The sequence below is a fragment of the Pogoniulus pusillus genome, chromosome 3 (assembly GCF_015220805.1).
Source record: "Pogoniulus pusillus isolate bPogPus1 chromosome 3, bPogPus1.pri, whole genome shotgun sequence".
NCBI classification, from domain to species: domain Eukaryota; kingdom Metazoa; phylum Chordata; class Aves; order Piciformes; family Lybiidae; genus Pogoniulus; species Pogoniulus pusillus.
This window is the reverse complement of record NC_087266.1, coordinates 28,176,651-28,198,973: the sequence shown is the minus strand read 5'-3', so window position 1 is coordinate 28,198,973 and position 22,323 is coordinate 28,176,651. Positions and strand designations below refer to the sequence as shown.

The following is a 22,323-nucleotide window of genomic DNA, read 5'->3' as shown; positions in this document are numbered from 1 at the left end:
TCTTGAAGATACCAGCTGTAATCCAGATGTTGAAGTTTATTACTAACTCCTAGCATCAGCCTATTTTTTTTTTTTTAATTCAATAGGAAAAATCAAATTAGTTTTCATGTTTTGACATTTCATTTTCCTTTCTACCTTTTAGGAGCTAAAACAAGATATTTCCAGCTTTCGTTTTGAAGTCCTGGGTTTGTTAAAAGGAAGCAAACTGTCAAATCTGCAGTCTGCAAATATGAACAAAGACTCTGCCTCTCTGTCAGAAAATGAAGAAAATAGTGAGAGTGAAGGCAGCAAGAAAGGAAAGAAAAAGGCCTTCAGCCTTTTTGACATAACTACGATGATACACCCAAGATCAGCCACTCTTGCCTCTGAAGCGCACAATGTAAGCAACGGCTTAGCAATGATGGTGTCAGAGTCCACGAAGGAGAAACAAAAGCGTGTGAATTTTGTAACTGACATAAAAAATTTCGGGCTATTTCACAGACGATCAAAAACAAACTCTGTGGAGCAGAATACAAATAAAATATACACTGTTTCTGAAGAAGTTTCCCGTCAACAGGCAGAACAATGTGAGAAAACTGCTGAACTGGAAGCAGGAGAACTGACCATGAACTGTGAATTAAACATCCAAAGTCCTGATGAAAAATGCATGTCAACTGACTCACAAAGTAATGATGACTCTTTGGATTCACAGGAAGAGGGAAGTATTTGTGCTTCAGAAATTGAGAAAGTGGAGTTACAGAACTCAGAACCAGCCACGCCACAGGATCAGCTGGACAAGGTGCTGGACATTAGCACTGACTGTGGTGGGAAACAGGAAACAATTGATCAGGGCGATTATGTGATAACAAGGTTGTGATGCTTACTGGAGGAAGCATTTACAAATATATATATTTTGCATAGTGCTTGGGCTGGGTGGGTGGGGAATGTTTTAAGAATTACATTAGCAAATGCAGAATTACACTTTATAGTACTCAACTGTGGCACATGATCTTGTAACATAGTAGTCAGGAGAAAGATAATACAGGGACTTTCTGTTTTGTAGCCTGCTTTAGCTTTCATGATTTGATTTACATTTTTTTAATAAATGGAAGCATCTTGTATTCTTGTACTGTTGCAATAACCCACAGAAACTTTTTAGCTATCTTTTTCAATTACAAATGCAATTTCTCTCATATGATAGTTGACTCCTATGATAAATATTTTTCTATGCAAATAAAAAAGTAGCTTAAGAGACTCATAAGCCTTTACTCAACTTTGTAGGTTCTTAAAAGAGTCTGGGCACCATAACAATCATAAGCAGCTCCTGTCAGCATAATTCATCTGTCAGAATCATTTATTTGAATTGTTAAAAACTTGATTTGTTTCAAAAGCTATACAGAATCAAAAGATAAAGTATATTATTTTATTTATTGAAGGAATATGAATACCTGTAAATTATGAAAGATTATTTAATTGCAGCTTCTCCCTCCCAGCAGGAGGATTATCATCGTCCTGATACTGTTAGAAATGCATTTGCAGGATTTGAAAACTGTAAAAATGTTCTTCTAGGAAAAGGAATATACCTGCAGCTTTCTAAAACTGGTGTTGGATTACTCCCTGGAAATCCATAATCACAACAGCTACTGCTTTTTCAACCATTTATTTTTACAAACATGGACAACCTATGCACTTTAATATTCAACTGCTTATTAGCTTTTACCTTCATAATATACTTGTATTTGCTGAGAGAAAGATACTTCAGGAATAAATGAGCATACAATGGTCCCCTGAGTTACTTTGAAAAATGTGGCAGTTTGTCAAGATGTTTTCAAAGACAAGCCTTAAGAGAGTTTCTTTGACAATTTCAGAGTTTGGGGGAACCTGATTGGAGGTTTTATAAAAATACTTAGACATATAAATGTATAAAGGAAATCTAATAGTATTTTTCATAACTGATGAGTGACTTACTGTCTTAGTCAAAACCAGTATTTTTAAAATTAAACAGTCTGTTTCTTTCTAATCAATGACTGGTGTCCTACATTATTAAAAATGTAATTTTACAACTGACCTAAGAGTGACCATCCTCAAACTCTCTACACCATCCTTCTCTTTCTTTGGAAACGTGATTATAGTAGACTGCTGTGATCTTTCTTTACTTCACTAGCCCTGCCTGCCATGATAGATTTTAATGTTTGTGTTAGCCTATGTTAAGGAACATCCAGACGTATAGGGTACACTTATATCCCAAACAAAATCCATCACATGTATCTCCCAACTTGTAGGACCTGATCTAAAGCCATACCATCTTGGATCTACACTATTCTGTTACTGAACTGAGTTCTGAAATCCTGACAAATGTCTCTCCTCTCTGTACTTCTAGGTGAGTTTTCCACCTCTTCTTTATACATGTAATGTTCTTTCTGAGCTCCCATATTAAAAGTTCCTTTCCTAAACATCTGTCTGTGCCATGGCACCTAGGAGACAATTAGAATCATAGAATCACAGAATCAACCAGGTTGGAAGAGACCTCCAAATGGAAAATATGAGCAGAAATTGGAAAACAGTTTATATATCTTTGCAAAAATTATTTCAAATCACATTTGATTGCTAAGATATGGGTGATTTCCACTTTGGTCTCTTGACTTCTCTGTGGACCCCCTCTCATTCACATTTCTCTCCTTGTCTACTTTAGATTGTAAGCTCCTTGGGGCAGGGCCTGTAGCTTTTGTTTGTAAAGCACAGGAATTATTGCAAGCATAAACAGAAATTAATAATAATAATGTTGGAATACTTCACTGTATTTTTTACTAGGCCAACTCTTTTAAAAAGTTCTCTTTTTTACTGTGACATTTGTGTGAAGAATGACATAAAGCCAACGTGCCAGATATTGTCACAAAGTTTTCTGTGTCACAGTTAGCAGTGCTTCTCCATCACTGATTCCATATTTCTTATTCTTCATTGTGGTTTGTAATATCTTGGAGTCTTAAGATTATTTTCCCTTCCATAGTCAGATTCAAAACAAAGCTCAAAGAGCTTTCCATGCATTTCAGCAACATAGTTTTGTTCCAGACACAATGTACCTGGGCAGGGTATTTATAATTCTACCAGCACCATTACCAGAACAACTTAACTACCACAGGTCTCAGAGCTCTGTATATTATTCTGCCATCATAAGAGTCTGTTTCTCCTGTGTGTGAAGTTCCCCAGAGGGCAAAAATACAACAATTAATCTGAAATATCAGTCATGCTGTCACATGACAACCTCCCTGTACTGGGAGTTGGTCCCAGTCTTCGAGTAGATGTAAGACAGATCAGTAAAGATAGAACAGGTGGGCAAGATACTTGGGCACAGGGTCATGACATTGTATTGCATAGCAATAGGTGGTCAGTCTTTTGCTGCCTTTTTTTCTTTACAGTCAAATATGGAAATGAAGGTCTATTAAATAAAGCATACTTCAAATCGACATTTTCTCTAATTTTATGTGATTCTTAGATACTGAAGCCTGACACCAATAAGGATGTAGTCCTCTTCCATTTAAATTAGTAGCAAAAAAGTATCTCATTCTGTGAAAACAGATAAGAGTCCAAAATATACCCAAATTTTGAATGATACTGGATTTTCATTGTTCTGCAGAAAGCAAAAAATATACTTCTTGTTAGATGCCTCCAAGAGGGCATCTGTACCAAGAAAGGTTTAGAGGAGTTGGAGGGCAGAAGGGCTCTGCAGCGGGACCTTGACTGCCTGGACAGATGGGCACACAGCAGTTGGTTTTTCTTTTGTTTGTTTTCATTTTGGTATTGTGATAGATCACAGTTTAATAAAAACTGTTACAACGTTCTAATTTGAGTTTTTCTGAGTCTAGTGTCCAGTTCCAACTTCATCATGACTATAGCTGCTGAGAGTGTAAAAAGTGAAGAAATTGCTGGCATCTGGTCACCAAAAAAATCTTAAAATAACATTTGAAACAAGAAAGTCTTCCCTAACAGCATCTTTGGACCACTATTTCAGGAGTTTTTTTTCATAGCCTCCTCACAGAAATAAAGTGTAGACAAAAGACACAAAGAAATTATTATACAATGGTCTCAACTTCTACTATGCATTTATTGGCAGCTGTAACACCCCATTTCTTCTCTAAACCTCAGATTAATATTTAATTAGATTCTGGGAAGTAGCATGAGAGAAAAGAGGACCATGCTTAAGGACTGATGAAGCAATGAACATTTGGTGTCAAGTTTTCATCTGGGAATACAGAGGTATGATTTGGACAATGACATGATCCATCTTAATTTTAAAGTCTCTTGAGAAAAACCACCATCTTTAGTGAGTAGGGCAATCTCAGAAAAGCCATAGTATTGGTAATTATAATGACAGTGGTAGTGATTACAGTAGTATTAGTAATACTAGTAGTGATAATAGTAGTAATACATATAAGTGTAATAATAACAATCCTATGCATTTACCTTTAGGAAGTAGACCTCCTCAGTTCTAATCCATGCTCTAAATCTTGTCTGTTTTCCATTCCATATTGGGCAACCAGTGGATAACACCAGCAAACTGTCCTTGGGTGCAGCTGTCCTCCAGCATAAGTACTTTAATCTCTAAACTAAAAATCTTTATTTCACTGTGTTTCAATTTTTTGCCTAGCTGAAGCTTTAATTAGGGACCATACATTTGCTGCAGCAGGAGTAGATTAGAGATCCTTTGAGACAGTCTACAGTTAAGTAGTTGGACATGCTCCAAAATAAATTCCTACTTTAAGAATGAATTTGAACCCTCTGGGTATCAAAAGGAATTGAACTCACTGAACTACATCAAATCAAGTTCACTAACCACCAACTTAGTACTTAAGAAGTTGCCTTATTTGTATAAATGTAAATAAATGGAGCAGAGATAGCTCCTTTTTAACGTTAAAACAACAGAAAAAAAGTTTCAGCCTTCAACTTTCATTAATATAGGACTATAAGAGAACCAAGTCATACAATATGCTTTGATTTTATGGCAAGTCCCTCCATCACCTATTTTCCTAAATCAATAAAATCCTCTGCTATTGCCAAATATAGTTATGAAACACATACCTATCTATAATTTCAAATGCTTATACTTGTACCTTTTGGGCAGCCATTGTCTTTTAACCTTATAAGCTTTTCTCTGTAAATATTTGCTCTTCTGACTGTACTCTTTCCCTTTCAGAATAGATTTCTATCAGTCTAAATCAGTTATGCTTTTTAAAAATTATTTTAACAGAAATTTTCTGTTCTTTTTTGTTGACTCATCATTAGAGTCTAGTGCTGCACAGCATTAGATGTTGCACTCTTCAGTACTGCTGTGGAGTTTTCGGTTTTTCCTTTAGTGCTGTGTAAACACAAACCCTTCCATGGTGGTACCAAATTGACATATGCAGAAGCCAATGCATCTTTCACTTTCAAACACTTTCCATGGCACTGAATTAATTTTCTTTCACAGAGATTGTTGCCTCCATGTGTTCTAAAGGGAGTTTAGATAGCTATGTATGACTAGAAACAGAGCTTTCCAGTAGCTGATAGATGAAATGAATGCCAGCTCCACCTGGTGTTTCATTATCTTTTCTTTCTCTTCTCTTCTCTTCTCTTCTCTTCTCTTCTCTTCTCTTCTCTTCTCTTCTCTTCTCTTCTCTTCTCTTCTCTTCTCTGACAATGCAGTTGATGATGATCTTGTTGATTATGCAGTCTCTTTAAGGCAAGATACTCTTTATTGCATTTTAAGAGCATCAGAGTTGTGTTTGCAATAGAGACAGAGGAAGTATCCAAGATGTAAAATAGGAGCTTTTGGAAAGTATCTAAAAACACTGCTGCTGTCTAAATTCTAAATCTTCCTAGTCTGGAAATTTCTAGCAGCAGCTCATATACGCAGAACTTGTGGGAAGTTCTTGCACTGCATGGAATCAAGATTTAATTAATAAAACCTTCTGTACTTTTTATTCAGTGGAATAGGAAAAAAAAAGTAACGATAGCACTATTTGTTTCATATGCTCACCTTAAAAAAAACCCTACAGCATTTACAATGAAATTATTCCATCAATGACCTCATTAATGTTTATGAATATGTAAGGTGTGAGTGCCAGGAGGATGGAGCCAGCTTCTTAGTGATGCCCAGTGACAGCACAAGGGGCAATGGGTAGAAGCTGAGGCATAGAAGGTTCCATGTGAACCTAAGGAAGAATTTTTCCCTGTGAGAGTGACAGAGTACTGGAACCAGCTGCCCAGGGAGGTTGTGGAGTCTCCCTCTGGTGATATTCAAGAACTATCTGGATGCATTCCAGCGTGATCTGCTCTAGGTGATCCTGCTTTGGCAGGGGGACTGGACCAGATGATCTTTCAAGGTCCATTTCACTCTGTGCTGGGTCAAGAACTGGCTGGATGGCAGAGCTCAGAGAGTGGTGGTGAACGGTGCCACATCCAGTTGGCAGCCAGTCACTAGTGGTGTTCCCCAATGATCAGTGCTGGGCCCAGTCCTGTTCAATATCTTTATTGATGATCTGGACAAGGGCATTGAGTCCAGCACCAGTAAGTTTGCAGATGACACCAAGCTAGGAGCAGGTGTTGATCTGTTGGAAGGTAGGAGAGCCCTGCAGAGGGACCTGGACAGGCTGGATGGGTGGGCAGAGGCCAATGGGATGAGATTTAACAAGGCCAAGTGCAGGGTTCTGCACTTTGGCCACAACAACCCCAAGCAGTGCTATAGGCTGGGGACTGAGTGGCTGGAGAACATCCAGGAGGAAAGGGACCTTGGGGTACTGATAGACAGTAAGCTGAAGATGAGGCAGCAGTGTGCCCAGGTGGCCAAGAGAGCCAATGGCATCCTGGCCTGCATCAGGAATGGTGTGGCCAGTAGGACAAGGGAGGTTATTCTGCCCCTGTACTCAGCACTGGTCAGGCCACACCTTGAGTACTGTGTCCAGTTCTGGGCCCCTCAATTCAAGAGAGATGTTGAGGTGCTGGAATGTGTCCAGAGAAGGGCAACAAAGCTGGTGAGGGGCCTGGAGCACAAATCCTATGAGGAGAGGTTGAGGGAGCTGGGCTTGTTTAGCCTGGAGAAGAGGAAGCTCAGGGGTGATCTTATTACTGTCTACAACTACCTGAAGGGGCATTGTAGCCAGGTGGGGGGGTGGCCTCTTCTCCCAGGCAACCAGCAATAGAACAAGGGGACACAGTCTCAAGTTGTGCCAGGGTAGGTATAGGCTGGGTGTTAGGAGGAAGTTCTTCACAGAGAGAGTGATTTCCCATTGGAATGGGCTGGCCAGGGAGGTGGTGGAGGCACCGTCCCTGGGGCTCTTCAAGAAAAGACTGGATGAGGCACTTAGTGCCATGGTCTGGTTGATTGGATAGGGCTGGGGGATAGGTTGGCCTGGATCATCTTGGAGGTCTCTTCCAACCTGGTTGATTCTATGATTCTATGATTTCAGACCCTTACATTCTATGATTCTATGAATGTTTAAATAGGCAATGAATGTCCATGGTTAATGAAAAAAAATCCATGTGTTTTGATTTAGCAAGTTAGTGAAAAGATATTTTACCCCTCCTACATCAAACAATCTTCACAGTATTCCAAACTCCTCATTTTAAAAACAAAACCAAACTCTCAAATCTCAAATAAATAAAATACACAGATTTTTTGGATTTCAGGTACTCATGATTTTTCCTAGCGTGATTAGTACCCTAAGAACATCTGAAAGCATTGCTTTAAGTTTTCACAAATTTGCTGAACCGCATAAGGTGTTTCCTGAATGTGGCCATGTGAGAGCAGTAACTGCAAAATAATTCATTCTGGTTAATGAATAATGCTTTTAGTATAAAAAAATGCAATTTACAAGATGGGACATGAGTACATCACCAGTTTCTGAAAGTGTCAAGTATGTCTTAAAATAAATACAGTAAATATTCATACTTATTCAGAGAAACTCATATATTAGTCCACAAATGCTTATTTCTGCAATAATGATCATTCTTTTTTCCTTTTATTATCTTCTTTATGTGATAATTTGTTTTTATAGAGAATGTGTTTCTTCCCCAATAACGACACTTTTCCAGTACACAGTTCTCTAAATAGACAATGTGACCCAATAGTACAATGATGTGTGTTGCATTATGTGAGGTATAATAATTTATTGTAGAATTACAGGACCACAGAATCATAGAATTAATCAGGTAGGAATATACCTTCAAAATCAAGTCCAACCTCTCACCCAGCACCATCTAATCAACTAAACCATGGCAGCAAGCATCACATCCAGTCTCTTTTTAAACACCTTCAAGGATAGTGACTTCGCCACCCCTGCAGGCAGCCCATTCCAATGGCCAATCACTCTTTCTGTTAAGAACTTGCTCCTAACATCAAGACTAAACCTCACTTGGTGCAGCATGAGATGGTGTCCCCTCATTCTGTCACTGGTTCCCCAGGAGAAGAGACTAACCCCCTACCTGGTTACAATCTCCCTTCAGGTAGTTGTAGAGAGCAATAAGGTCTCCTCTGAGCCTCCTCTTCTCCAGGCTAAACAGGTCCAGCTCTCTTAACTGCTCCTTGTAGGGCTTGTGCTCTAGCTGTCTCACCAGCCTTACTGCCTTAGTTTACAAGGGAGTGTTAGAAATAGTTTTGTTTGGATGAATTTTGTGTGGGACTAAGAAATATTCTTCCACATCAGAAACATGAGTACTCATATCCAACTAATAAAGCATGGAAATAATACTTCTCCATGACTAATTTAAGTGAATATTGTTCCACCCCAAGAAAAAGAACTGTCTAGGAAAACGAATACTGAAAGAGATGCTTTTGAAAATCAAATTAGACTGAGTGCAGTGTTTATTAGTATCATCATTTCCCTTCACTTTTACTGACTAAAATAAAAGGGTTTGGGGTTTCAGCACTATAGAGATTAACCAGACTAGCTCAGGTGACTTGGAAGTAAAATGAAGTTACGTTCATGGCAAAGCAAAATTTACAAGCATATATACACAATATATTTACAAGTATTTACAATTATATACAAGTAAGAAATAATGCACAAATCTAAACTCCCTCCCAGACAAATAAAGCTGCCTGAAAGTGCTCAAAGCTACCTTCTCTTTCTCCCTCTACTTTCCCAGGCAGACAAATCCACATAGAATCAACCAGGTTGGAAGAGACCTCCAAGATCATCCAGTCCAACCTATCCCCCAGCCCTAAACAATCAACTAGACCATGGCACTAAGTGCCTCATCCAGTCTTTTCTTGAAGAGCCCCAGGGACGGTGCCTCCACCACCTCCCTGGCCAGCCCATTCCAATGGGAAATCACTCTCTCTGTGAAGAACTTCCTCCTAACACCCAGCCTATACCTACCCTGGCACAACTTGAGACTGTGTCCCCTTGTTCTATTGCTGGTTGCCTGGGAGAAGAGGCCACCCCCCCACCTGGCTACAATGCCCCTTCAGGTAGTTGTAGACAGTAATAAGATCACCCCTGAGCTTCCTCTTCTCCAGGCTAAACAAGCCCAGCTCCCTCAACCTCTCCTCATAGGATTTGTGCTCCAGGCCCCTCACCAGCTTTGTTGCCCTTCTCTGGACACATTCCAGCACCTCAACATCTCTCTTGAATTGAGGGGCCCAGAACTGGACACAGTACTCAAGGTGTGGCCTGACCAGTGCTGAGTACAGGGGCAGAATAACCTCCCTTGTCCTACTGGCCACACCATTCCTGATGCAGGCCAGGATGCCATTGGCTCTCTTGGCCACCTGGGCACACTGCTGCCTCATCTTCAGCTTACTGTCTATCAGTACCCCCAGGTCCCTTTCCTCCTGGCTGCTCTCCAGCCACTCAGTCCCCAGCCTATAGCACTGCTTGGGGTTGTTGTGGCCAAACAAAACAACCAGCAAAGTTTTTTTCTGTTAGCCAATGTTAGTGGAGCGATATTAGAGTGGAGAAAAGAAGAACTGAAAGGGAGCAGCATCGCAGACTGGAGTGGGAGAAATTGTTGACATTTTGGCTTTTTACCCCTCTCAACAAAGCAATGAATGATACAGATGTCATCATTATTTTCTTTTTACAGCCAATTATCTAATGTCTCATTAAAATATTCTACTTAGCCTCAAATCAGCAACAGCATCCATTTTTTAAATTATACATTTCTTCCTTGGTTTGCTTTGCAAGATAGCCAGATGTTGTGTTTAATAACTAATAAGAATTTCATTAACTGAGAGACTGTAAATCAGGAGACCATTAATGGAGACCTCATCTGAGGAGTCATTCTATTGAATCTGTTTTTCACAGAATTGTAACTTCCCATGATATGTAACTGTCTGACTGTTTTTCAAATTAATTTACAATCCTTGAATTGCATGGCTCTGATATGAAATAACACCCCCGTGGAGGAAGAATCACAATTTCAGCCTCAAAAAATAAGCTCGGCTCGTTTTGCGAATCTAAAATAGCATTTTGCTTTCAGGAGAGAGATCCATTGAGTATCTGTTGTGGAGGAGTTTGTCTGGGTTTGGGGGGAATGAAATATGAGGCCGAATTTTTAAAGGGTTTAAAAATTATTTAATGTTATATACACCAGGAATCCCCCTTCCCCAAACTTGTTTACAACTACCCCACACAAGTTCTTTGTATGCGGTTTCGAGATTATATTACAGAATGTCTATGCACAACAAATTGGGAATTTAGCAAAGCTTTGAAAGGATTTACGAAGAGAGTCTGTGGCATGAAAGTGCCACTGGTAGGCTATTGAGAGATTATTCTGGCTTAGATCGAGTTTTCAGTTACTCACTGGCCAGAGTCAGTATTGAAGCTCCCAAATATCGTAGATTGAAACAATTCAGGGGTTATTGGGGCGCACTGTCTGAGCTTTCATGGGTATGGGCCAAGCTGGGTGTTGGGGTCCGGAGGCTGGCGAAATGCGGATCGGGGCACTGACGAGTCGACTCTATAGCTTCTGTGCATCAGTGCAATTCTATTAGGGTAATGCAGTGTCTTATATAGTGCTCAGAGGAGGTGTACCCAGCCAGACTGGGGCTGGCACAAGTGGACAATACATATTGGCTCAAAGTTATGTGTAAGGCACAGATAGGTTATTCCTTATCAAAACAACCTGTGGTTCCACCCCAGGGGGCTGGCAGGGTCAGGCCCCAGCAGATGTGTGTGGGTGGCTCACAGTGCCTTCCAGCTCAAGGACCTTCTTCCATCACAAGGTCTCATGTTTACAGCTCATGCCCCGCTGTGGGAGAAATTCTCCCACAGCTGGGAATGGTGGCTGGGACAGTGGCTAGCCAGGAGTGCCTTAGTCAGTTCCCTGGGCTGGTGCCGTGGGCTGTAGTCATGCAGTGGTGGTGGTTCCCAAAAGCAGCTAGAAGCAGCTAGTAGCAGATGAGTGGTCAGGTGGAGCAAGATTTTGGCCCCGCGATTGATGGTCCTTGGGCCACAATTCTGTCCAATGAGGGCTTGGCAACAGGCCAAAACATACCAAATAAGGTGAGGTTCGAGGGTCCAGTACCCCCAAATATGGAGAGGCCTAGGGTGGGTTCCCCACCCTTAGGCGCGTGGGCTTAACAGTCGTTTTGAGGCCTGTGCAACCCTCCACCACAGTATCCTTTACAACTATTTAACAGTCATGCCTAAAGAATAACAAAAATAGTACAAAACCCAGCAACTCACAGTATATGCTGGAAAACCAGAGAATAATCCTTGTATCAGTACTTCAGAAACAGACTTCTGTCTAAAACAGGTTCACCTAAAATGTCAGTCCACACACGTGACTTTTAGAAAGTTGTACTCAAACCCAAATTTGGCCCAAATCTCCCCAGAGACAGGAACACTGAAAAAGCTTATTCATTAACGACCATGTACGGAGGGGAAAGAGGGCTTCGTTTTGGGAGCTACGTCTTTGTTTGTTTGTTTTCTATTTCTGCTGAACACAAGTAACCTCTGAAACCTGAAGTGTTCCCACACACTCACACCCTGGAGCTGATGAAGAGAGGACCAGATGTATGATACTGAGCCAAGATTTATCCAGCATGGTCAAGATAAGTAAGTGATGAAAAGATCAAGGGAAAATAATTATAAACCTGAAACTGGCTGTTACTGTTTCAAAAGACAAAAGCTTTTATGTGAAGCTACCAAAAGCACAATTTCCATGGGAAATCAATTTTCCTCATGAAGGCAGTATTAAAAGCTCATTCAAAGTTTTGATAATTATGAAATTCTGAGATCTCACCTGACGTTTTTTAGTGATCCTCTGTGACACTGTCATGAGCATAAAGAAAGCATAACAACATTGACTTATATGTTATCTCCTGACAGTGTCAATGCAATTCTTCAAACTATAAGTAACATTTCAGGCTTTATTTTGGCTTATTTTCCTCTCTAGCCTGCTTCTTTTGGATTTTTGAAGGGAAAAAGAATTCAACAACCAAAACCAAATAACAACAACCAAAAAAAACCCAAAAACCCACAGTTGGAAGAAAGACTTTATTTACTTCAGACAAAAGTAACCCATTAAATAGTGAGGTAGGCACATTTCAGAGTAAGATGGAACAGCTCATCTCTCTACAGCTGTTTAAGATCATTATAATGTTGAGAGCTTTAGAAATAAATTGCAACAATATGATGATGTATTATTGCTACATTTACAGCTCAATACTGCAGCCTGTTGGAAATATTTACACTTGCAGCTGCTGTGGCTGGATGCAAGGCTAAGCTGCATTGTATGAACCAGGAGGGCTATATTTCTGTTCCCACACCATCTGAGTGTAGTGAACAGAATTGATGATGAAAACACAGCATGCCCTCAGCACCTGCTTCAGAAATCACACAAAAGCATTCAGCTAATTACTCTTAGAAATAAATTCAATCAATAAATTACACAGATGAACAGTATATATACCTCTAAGTTCACATTTCTTCTTTCTGTTTTGGGCTTCTCTCTAGTACTATAAATAATCTCTACTGTTTCTATCTGTATTTACTATTGACTCTCTATCCTTCTAAATTTAGTCCCTCAGTATCTCTTCCTCTTCCATCATTCTTTTCTCTGCTTTCTCATCTTGTAGCTTCATTTTTTTTTCTCTTCCTTTCTCTCTCCTCAGCTAAGCCACTCGATCACACACAGTTTCTGAGTTAATATATTCACTCTTCATATATCACAAAAACAGTCTTTCAGTCTGACTAATCTGTTCTCCATTTCTCAGGTTGTGTGAACGCTTTTGGATCAGGGGATCATCATACTACATGACCTTTTTTCATCTGACTTTGGGTCATGACTCATTAAAGAAACATCACAAATATTAAAGAGTACTCTAAAATCATAAGAGAGAGGAGGAAAATATATCCAGTTGAAATTGCAGCTGGAATTTACCTCTAGTACAACTTGGTTAAGATATCTAGTCTAATACACTCACTCACACAATAAGGACTATCTGTTTTTTAATAATTATAAGCAATAAGTATTAGGATTATATTTAATCATTCTAACTTCCAGCTTGGGGCCAATATTGTGTTTTATGACTCCTTATATGAGGTTTATACTGATGCTTTCAGACAGAACCATTTCAGTTAATGGCATGAGGAAATGAACATGAAGATGGCTAAAGCTCTCTCACCATTTCCATGAAAATCTACTAACTGATATTTATTTCCTCTTTAATCCTTTTAAATACAAAAGAATATTTTTAATGGCTTTTAAACAGATACTCTTTTTGTTGTTGTTTTCGTTTACTTTCATACTTTATTGGCTTTGAAACAAAGTTTTCTCTTTCAGCTCTTTCCCAGAAATGTTCTATCCTTCTGCTTCCTGGGAATATCTTGTATTTCAGTAGTGTATTTTCTGCTCTGAATCATGTTTTGATTGCTAATCATGACCTTGTGATCTTTGTGTTTTTCCAGTAAATGACTTAGACATGTCTAGGATGTGCTTTCAATTTAGCATCAAGGCAGTGAAAAAGCATATATTTTTGATTTGCAAGTACACTTTCTAATGCCTAGAACATCTCTTTTTACAGAGATTCTTCAAACGAACACAGCAGAGGACAGACTAACATTTGTTTTGTTGCACTGTGGTCTTGTCAGCTGAATACTGAAATTCAAATACTCTGACTTACGCTCCTGGGTGACGATTGGCCCTCTTTCCAAAATATTGGTAGATCTATTTCAAAGGACATTCAGCTCTGAATGAGTTCCAATTCTTGCTTTTCCTGAGAGGCAGATCTACAAAGATTGTCTATATCTCATGGATCTTAGGCTGCCTGGAGAAATCACAGAATCACAGAATGCAATGGGTTGGAAGGGACCTCGAAAGATCGTCTAATCCAAACCCTCTGCCAGAGTAGGACCACCCAGAGCAGGTCACACAGGAATGTATCCAGGTGGGTTTTGAAAGTTTCCTAGTTGACTCATCCACCATTTGTTCCTAGAAGTTACTGTTGGTGCACTGGAGGAACTTTCTGGACTGTGAATGACTGACTGAGTAGGCTTTCCAGCAAATATCCATGTAGTTAAAATTCCCCATGAGAACCAAAGCTTGTAATTGCAAGGCTGGTATCAGCTCCCTAGAGAAGGCCTCATTAATTCTCTCATCCTGATCAGGTGGCCTGCAGTAGACACACAATAGTATCACCATGCTGACCTGACCCTTAATTTGCACCTACAAACTCTCAACTCATTCCTCATCCAACCTTGTGAAGAACTCAATTTATTCCAGTTGCTCTCTCATGTAAAGAGCAACTCTACCACTTCATCTTGCTGACCTGTCTTTCTTAAAAAGGACTTGTGAGCGGTCCCACCATGTGTCTGTAGATGTCACCAGAAATCTTTCACTCTTAGGTGAAATATATACTGTAAGAGAAGCCCAAGTGTCTCAAACCCCAGCTAAGCACCCTGAACATCTCCATGTCTTCTTGCAATAAAACCACCCAACCAAACAAATAAACCCCCTCTCCCCCACGTATTTATATAGTAGAACATGTCAAACAAGAGAATGTAAGAAAGCTATTTATTAATATAACAGTCTGGTGGATCTGGCTTTTGTCCCAGCTACAGTGCAGTGTCTCTGATGGAACTTTATCATGCTAGCAGCAGCAGCAAGTAGCTAGGTCTCCTCCCTGACTACTAGAGTTTTCTCAGCATTAACCTATTCTGGTATGAAAGGCAAAGCATAACCCAGATCTAGCTGGGAAAAGGCTTGCCTTGCCAAGAGTTTATGTCCCTCTGGCATGACTAACTTGAAACTGCACCTCAGCTCAGGCTGCAGCGTGTTCTTCATCTGCAAAGAAAGGCAGCTACTGAGTGGCAGCCACTGAGTCACCTCCACGTGAACTTGATCCCACAAATATTTCTCTAAGTGTCCAAGCCCCACACATTAAATCCTTGGAAACACAAATACACCAAATGCTGAACATTCAGTTACAAAAGGTAAGAGGTGGCTTAAATTATCTTTCCCTAGTCCTTTTTCCTGCCTTTGAAAAAAAAAAAAAAAAGGTATTGATATTCGATGCTCTGTGACATAGAAAAGTTGTGTTTGCGGCATCGTGTTACTGGCTTGACATTGTCTTTGAAAAAGCAAAGCTATGAAGAGATTTGGATGACCAGCTATTGCTGCTGTCTTGTTTATTTTTAATGTCTCATTAATGTTTATCGAGAACAACTTCTTACCTATTTTAATAATTTCAGTATTGAAAGCCTCTTATTGAATTTCCAGACCTTTGTAGAGAATGTACAGACCTCAGTTAGTATTAAGTATATATATATAAAAAAAAACTTTCAGAACATCTAACAGTCTTAAGATATTCTCACAATACAGTGTTATATTTTTTAAATTAGACAAGATAAAGTAGATTATGAATTAAAATAAATGTCTTATACATCCCTAAAGAGAGGATTGAGAGAATTGAAAGTTAAAAAAAAAAAAAAAGAAAAAAGGGAAAGGAAGTGTCATGGTTTTTAAAGATAGCCAACAGAAATTAAACTCTCAAATGAAATTGGAGAAAAAAACACAGAATTATGTTTGGAGAGGGATACTGCCACAGAGGGGATTCTGCCGCCTATGCCAATTGTGGCGGAAGGGAGAAATTAATTGGTGCAAGATGATAATCTATAAAAATATATAATTTATTAATTGTAATATTCCAAACTCTTGCCACCCCCAAACACTGAATTTTAATATCAATATTTGTTCTACATGGTTATGGAAAACATTCTAGGAATAATATAAAGCAGTAACTATTAATAGCTAGCAAACATTCAAACTATAAACAGAGAGAGAAATTTCCCCGTGGCCAAATGCCGCCTGGGGTCAATATGCTGCTTGCTCAGTAGATGGGCTCAAGCTCTTTCTGCTCTATGGCAGAAGGCAATAGAGAATTACAGAGGCATTAAAGCATTTACTCACAAATCCTTATTAATTGTCAATCACCCTCTGGGGCTAGATCACAGCCTATATAAATGTCCAATCTTCAGGGAACTCTGCCCGTGGACTTTGAGGCTGGAATCCTCCCGACTTCAGGGAAAAGGACAGTCTCTGACCTGTTCTCCTGGTTTCTTCTGGATGCTCTGTCCAGGGATTCTTAGGCAGGACCTTCAGGTGCAGAGGCAGGTCTCAGCACGGTGTCACGCTGACCACACAGGCCAATCGCGTGCAGACAACAATCAAGGGTCTGCTCCTGGTAACTCCACAGCAGCGGAGCTTACCCAGCAGTGATAAGGCAGGGAGCATGCAATAGGGTACACGGCTGCACGGGAGACTGAGCTCCGTAGATAAAGGCAGGCAATACAGGATCTAGTCCTGGTAACTCACTGCAGTGGCATGCAAGTGCGCACAGCTGGCTGGGATCCCATGGGAGATTCTGTGGGTGAGCAGGCAGGCAGGCAAGCAGGCATAAGCAAGTTGTTTACCTGTGTACCTCTATTTATCAAATGTGGGCTGAGATTAACGGCCCTTTGGACACGAAAATGACCAAACAGCTTGGCAGTTAGCCAAAAGATACCATAATAGACAAGAGCCACAGGCCTGGGCCTCCCAAATATGGGGATAACATTTGCCTTGTACTCCGTGGGTCATAAGCTAGGCACATGAGCTTATACAACCACGCTACACAACCAGGGGCCCTGGGCAGGCCGGACTGTATGGCACCAGGTTTGTTATGCCCCTTTGTGTTTGATTATGTGTTCACCTCTAGTGTGGGCAGAAAAACATGTCCAGGCAAGACAAGGCATAAATAAGCCTATTTGGGCCTATGGGCCCTCCATGACAGATACAGAGATAGACATTACAAAGCAATTACCACATCTCTGGCAAATCCCCTTGAATTTTTCCTCCAACACAGAAAAACCTAAATCTCATACTCCCCAGTGCTCCAATCATCCCCTCCCCCCCAATGCCTCCACTGTCCAAGAGGCCTAAACAAGCCTCTCAAGGCCCCAAAACAGGCCTACTGCTTACACGTTCTTCCTGATAAAGTGGCTTCCACCAGACACAGGGCAGGAGGAGAAGGAAAGGAGAAGGAACTGGCATTGTTGTGAGTTTATAAAGAGATAGCAGAATTATGGGATTGAATAACAATCTCCTAGTCCTCAGAAGATTTTTTAACCCTGGGAAGGGAAGGGAAGGCTGAAGCACTGGGATAGCTCTATAGGTCTGAGGCAAACACATGTAGAAGTTTAAGACACATTTCCAAAACAGTTTTAGGACACAAACAAGTCTTCCCTTTAATAATAATAATTTTTTGAAAGTTTAAAAAAATATAAATTCCACTCTTACTGATTCATATTTATTTCAAAGAACACTACTATTTTAGAAGAGTTTTCACAAAAAGTTGGGTTTTTTCTGCCCTTGAAAGGAGATTACTTTTCCTGAGAGCAAGCAGTCCTGGATCTGCAAGCACCATTACACTTAGATTTACACATACAAAGACTCCCAATGAAATTGAAGCTTTATTGAGCTATGTGTTGGATGCACACATGTAATTTCCCCTTTCAAAGCCTTCAGGAATAGGGCAGTACATTATCATCAGTATCTCATATTTAAAAAAAAAAAAAAAAGCAACATTATTTAGCTTCATGTAATTAAATGCTTTATAATAAATGTTTACATGTAATTAAACACTTTAAATCTCAAAATTCATTTTCTTTATGAAAATGAAAGGAAATTATTTCCTCTCAAAAATTGCCCAGAGTTTTGATAGAAAGATAGAGGCTTCAGCTTTAATGCTTAGAGATTGTCATGGTTTTATGCTAAACAATTTGTTGTGATGATTCTGAGATTTGACCTTTTAGCCCAAATAGCTCTGCAAGCCTCCAAGGAAAACTAGGAAAGGGAAATGCAGTCAAATCTTTACAAAAAAGGCTCCTGAAATTCCTCAATACTATTCTAGTTGTACTTCTGATTAAAAGGACTTATTTCTACCATTGTAATGAACTTCTTCACAATCCATTAGATCTCACATCCCTAGGGATATATAGGAGTCTAGAATAATGGTGATTTGTGTTTTTCTGTTTGTGTTGCATTGCGCAGAACTCTGCTCATTCCTTACGCTCTACTCTCAGGTAGCTATTTAAGCAAAACCAAGATCTATCCATGGTCTCTGTTCAGAATGTAGGTCCAATACACTGTGCCTCAAAAATAATATCAGCAGTGTGAATGCCCTGTAGTGCTCTAAGTCTTGCAGAAAGTCACAGAATCACAAGTCACAAGTATATAGATGCAATATTTCAGCTTTTAACGAGGGTAATTTTTAATCAATTTCTTTCTTCTCTATTTATACTTTCCTCTTAGTTTACAAGGAAATAATGTGGAACACCAGTATTTGGACTATATTAAATATGACTACATTTGATTGGAACATCTACCTCTCCTTCTGGACTATTTCCCATCCGTCCTCAGATGTTATAATAACATTCTAGGCTTTCCTTACATGTAGAAAAAGCAAGTTCATGAAATTTCCCAGTCAGGCTCTCTACAGTTTGTCTGATTACTGATTTAGTTTGTGTAAGAGATTGTAGAGGTAACTATGCTGTACTTTACACACAAAACAATCACCTTTGCATATTGTAGCTATATCTGGTTTCCATTGTGAGTAAAGACATGAGTACAAGTTTGTAACTGGAAAATAAAAAGGCTTATCTCATGTCAATTCTACTGTTAAAAATGGGGAAGAAAACAAGATATTATTACAATAATGTTTCTATGACAATCATTACATGTCATTGGCATAGAAAAAAAAACATTATAAGCAAGAAAAATATTTCAGGACATTTATATAGAAATGTATTTGATAATCAGTTCCCCTATGTCAAGTGTTAAGGAAAAAACAACCAACCAGTCAACCAACCAACCAAAAAAAACCCAAAAAACCCAACAAAAAACCAGAGTCTATAGTGTTTCTGAGTGATAGAATTAAAATGTTATTCTCTGCTCATCAAGGGCTACCTGAGCTGTTAAATGTTTATGACACAACCATGCCCTAAGAAAGTCAGAGCAGGTGACACCCTAGTTTAGACAAACACCCTCTGAAAGTACTGAGTTGAGAAAGCAGATTTAGATGACTCCATAGGATTATTTTAAAAACCTAAACAAAACAAACAAAACAAAACAAACAAAAAAAGAAACCCACCCTAACATGAGCATTTAATTCCTTAGGTAAAGCTTTTTACCACAGGTGTATTAATCGAGCTTGTCATCATAATTCATAATACTTACTGACACGACTATATCCCTTACTGCTCATGCCATACACTTCCTCCGAGGTTAATTACATTATTTAAAACTCCTTAAGTTACTAAATCTGGTTGTAGATTATATATATAAGCAGATACTCATGTGTGCTTAATATCCAGATCTTAACTGTCTGTTGTTGATTAGCTCTGATGAGTCACACAGGAGTTGTAGTGTAGTAGCTCATTGTTAAGCTTTTACCTATGGAAGGCAAAGCAGCCAAATTGTTTGAAGCAACTTTTAAAGGTAATTCACATTTTAAAGTTCATTCTACAAAGTATTATAATGAGTCTGTTTTAAATAATTGGTTGGAAATAAACTTCTTTCAAGTTTTCAGGCATTGATTTTGTTTTTTTTAAGAAAAAATGTTCAGATAATTCTAGTACTTATTGGAAAGCATTTTGGTTTAGCCTAAGATCCCTGCCTGCTCTTTGGGTGTAGAAGATGGTGATGTAGAAGTAACACAAAAAATAAGCCATAGGAAATTGAACTTGCTTAAAACACTTTAATTTGATTGACTCTGTGTGTAAGAAACTGGAGTCTGCAATAATGAAAGGCTAATTTGGAACCCTTGAAATTGAACCATTATAGAAACAATTATCTTAGCTAAAGGTTTATGGGTTTATATCCAGAGTTCAAAGGGAGTGTAATGTGATGTATACTTTGCTACATTTGTGAAAGGAAATACAAGGTCCATTACAACTCTCATAGCAATATGACATTGGTCTTAAATCTGCCAAGAACTGAAAATATTGTGTTGAATTGCTTTCATGCAGCCAAGTTTTCATGCTCAAATCTCCTGGGGTTGCTGTTTGTTTAACAATAAAATTATTACTGAATTTTATAAACCTGTTTCACCAGTTCAGAGAAACAAATAATGTTCTGCCCTGCACAAGGGTCAGCTGAGCCTCTGCTGATATTTATTGAAAGAACTTATATAACAGTTTTTTAAAAGCCATGTATCTAATGGGAGGATGTAAGGACAACACATAACCATTTCTGTGTAGTGACTGGACAGGAGGCAATGAGCAACAACTGAAACACAAGAAATTCCATTTAAACAGAATGTCAGGGTGATCAAACACTGGAACAGGTTTCTTGAAGATATTGTGTAATCTCCATCCCTCTACACACTCAAAACTTGTCTGAACACAGCTCTCAGTGACCTGATGTTGTTGGCAGGAGAATGGACAAGGCAATCTCCAGAGGTGCCTTCCTGCCTCATTCTTGCTAGCTCTATTCTTTTAAATCTAAAGAGATTGAAATTTAGGCAGTAGAGTTGGAAGAACTGCTATATGAACATACTCTTTCTATTGACAATTTTATTACTGATTCTTTAGTTTGCAGTGTGGTGATTTCTTGGAAGTCTCCAAAAAGCAAAAATTGAAGAGTTCCCTTGTAGATAGCCCAGAAGTAGAGTTCTCACCTCATTTGTCCTAAAACCAGAACTGTATAGTGCCAGGTGATGAAGGCTGCTTTGTGGCAAATGACACTGGAAGGTAAAGCCTGCAATGTATGTAGAATGCATCTCTGAGGCTAGGGAAGCCAATTGAACAGTCCTAAGATTCTCCACACTTTGAAATCCATCCATCCTTGAGAGTTCTGCATCCAACAAGACCAACTCTTCCTCTCTGAGAACATTTCCTAAACACAGGAGATGGGAGAGATGGTAGGAAAGCACCTGACTCCTCCAGCCTGAGATCCTCTTTTTGACTGAATTAGTTAGAAATAATTTTGTGCATCTGAGAAGGTTGGCATGTAAAGATTTTAAACTTCATAGTATTTCTATTACAGCAGACCATGTTCTCCAGATAGTCTGTAATCTTTGTCACAAACCCTTATATGGTAACATGTTTGTTAAATTCATTTAAAACTGTTGTTATTTGTTATGTCAGAGGATACTTATTTAATTCCTAGAGGACTCCTGCTGCAGTTAAATATAACTTTTTTTACTCTCGCTTCAGCATCTGCAGTCTTAGAGAAATGTTTACTTCCCCAATCTTTAACTTGATAAGTTTACAATGTACAAAACAAATGAAGGAAAACTCTGCTCTAGAACTTACTGTTCTTTAGTGAATAGGTGCCTTTGATATTCCTCTTTGATATTTATGTTCAGTCACTTATTTGTAACCTGAGCCAACTACAACTCAGCTATAAAGCCAAAGAGCAAAATAAGTTATTACACTAATAAATAAATGTGATGGTTTGAGTGTTACCTATCCCCCCACACTTTGGAAATACACCCAGACTCAGCCGGCTCTGGAAATTTGAATGAAGCTTATATTTACAGCTTAGCAGAATATACAAGCAGATATTTACAGTCTATACAGAAATGTACAAGGAAAAAGGTAATACAGAAACGCAACTCCCCTCACAGAAACCTGAGTCCCCAAAACATTCTAGCTAGCTTCAAACTAGCAAAATAAACAAACAAACCAATAACCCCCCCAAAAAAAAACCAAAACCAAACCTCCAAACCCCCACAATTATTTGTTAAATATAAGAGTGTTTATCAGAAAACAATTTAAAAATACCCAAGCGTATTTAACTGTGACCCTTCCTTTTGTTCTGTTCCACTCATATCAAACCAGCACTTAAATTTTATATAATGAAAAAAAGAACAAGATTTGTTTA

At 39.0% G+C, this 22,323-nt stretch overlaps 1 protein-coding gene across 1 annotated transcript in view; it reads left to right on the top strand.

The window, feature by feature from the left end:
• Positions 1-920, top strand: part of TRPC4 (transient receptor potential cation channel subfamily C member 4) — a 176,153-nt gene extending 175,233 nt beyond the window's left edge. Inside the window, exon 12 of the mRNA XM_064173376.1 lies at positions 143-920. Coding sequence (XP_064029446.1) covers positions 143-856 — 714 coding nt within the window. The 3' untranslated portion in view covers positions 857-920. The remainder of the gene's footprint in view (positions 1-142) is intronic.
• The last annotated feature ends 21,403 nt before the right edge of the window (positions 921-22,323 follow it).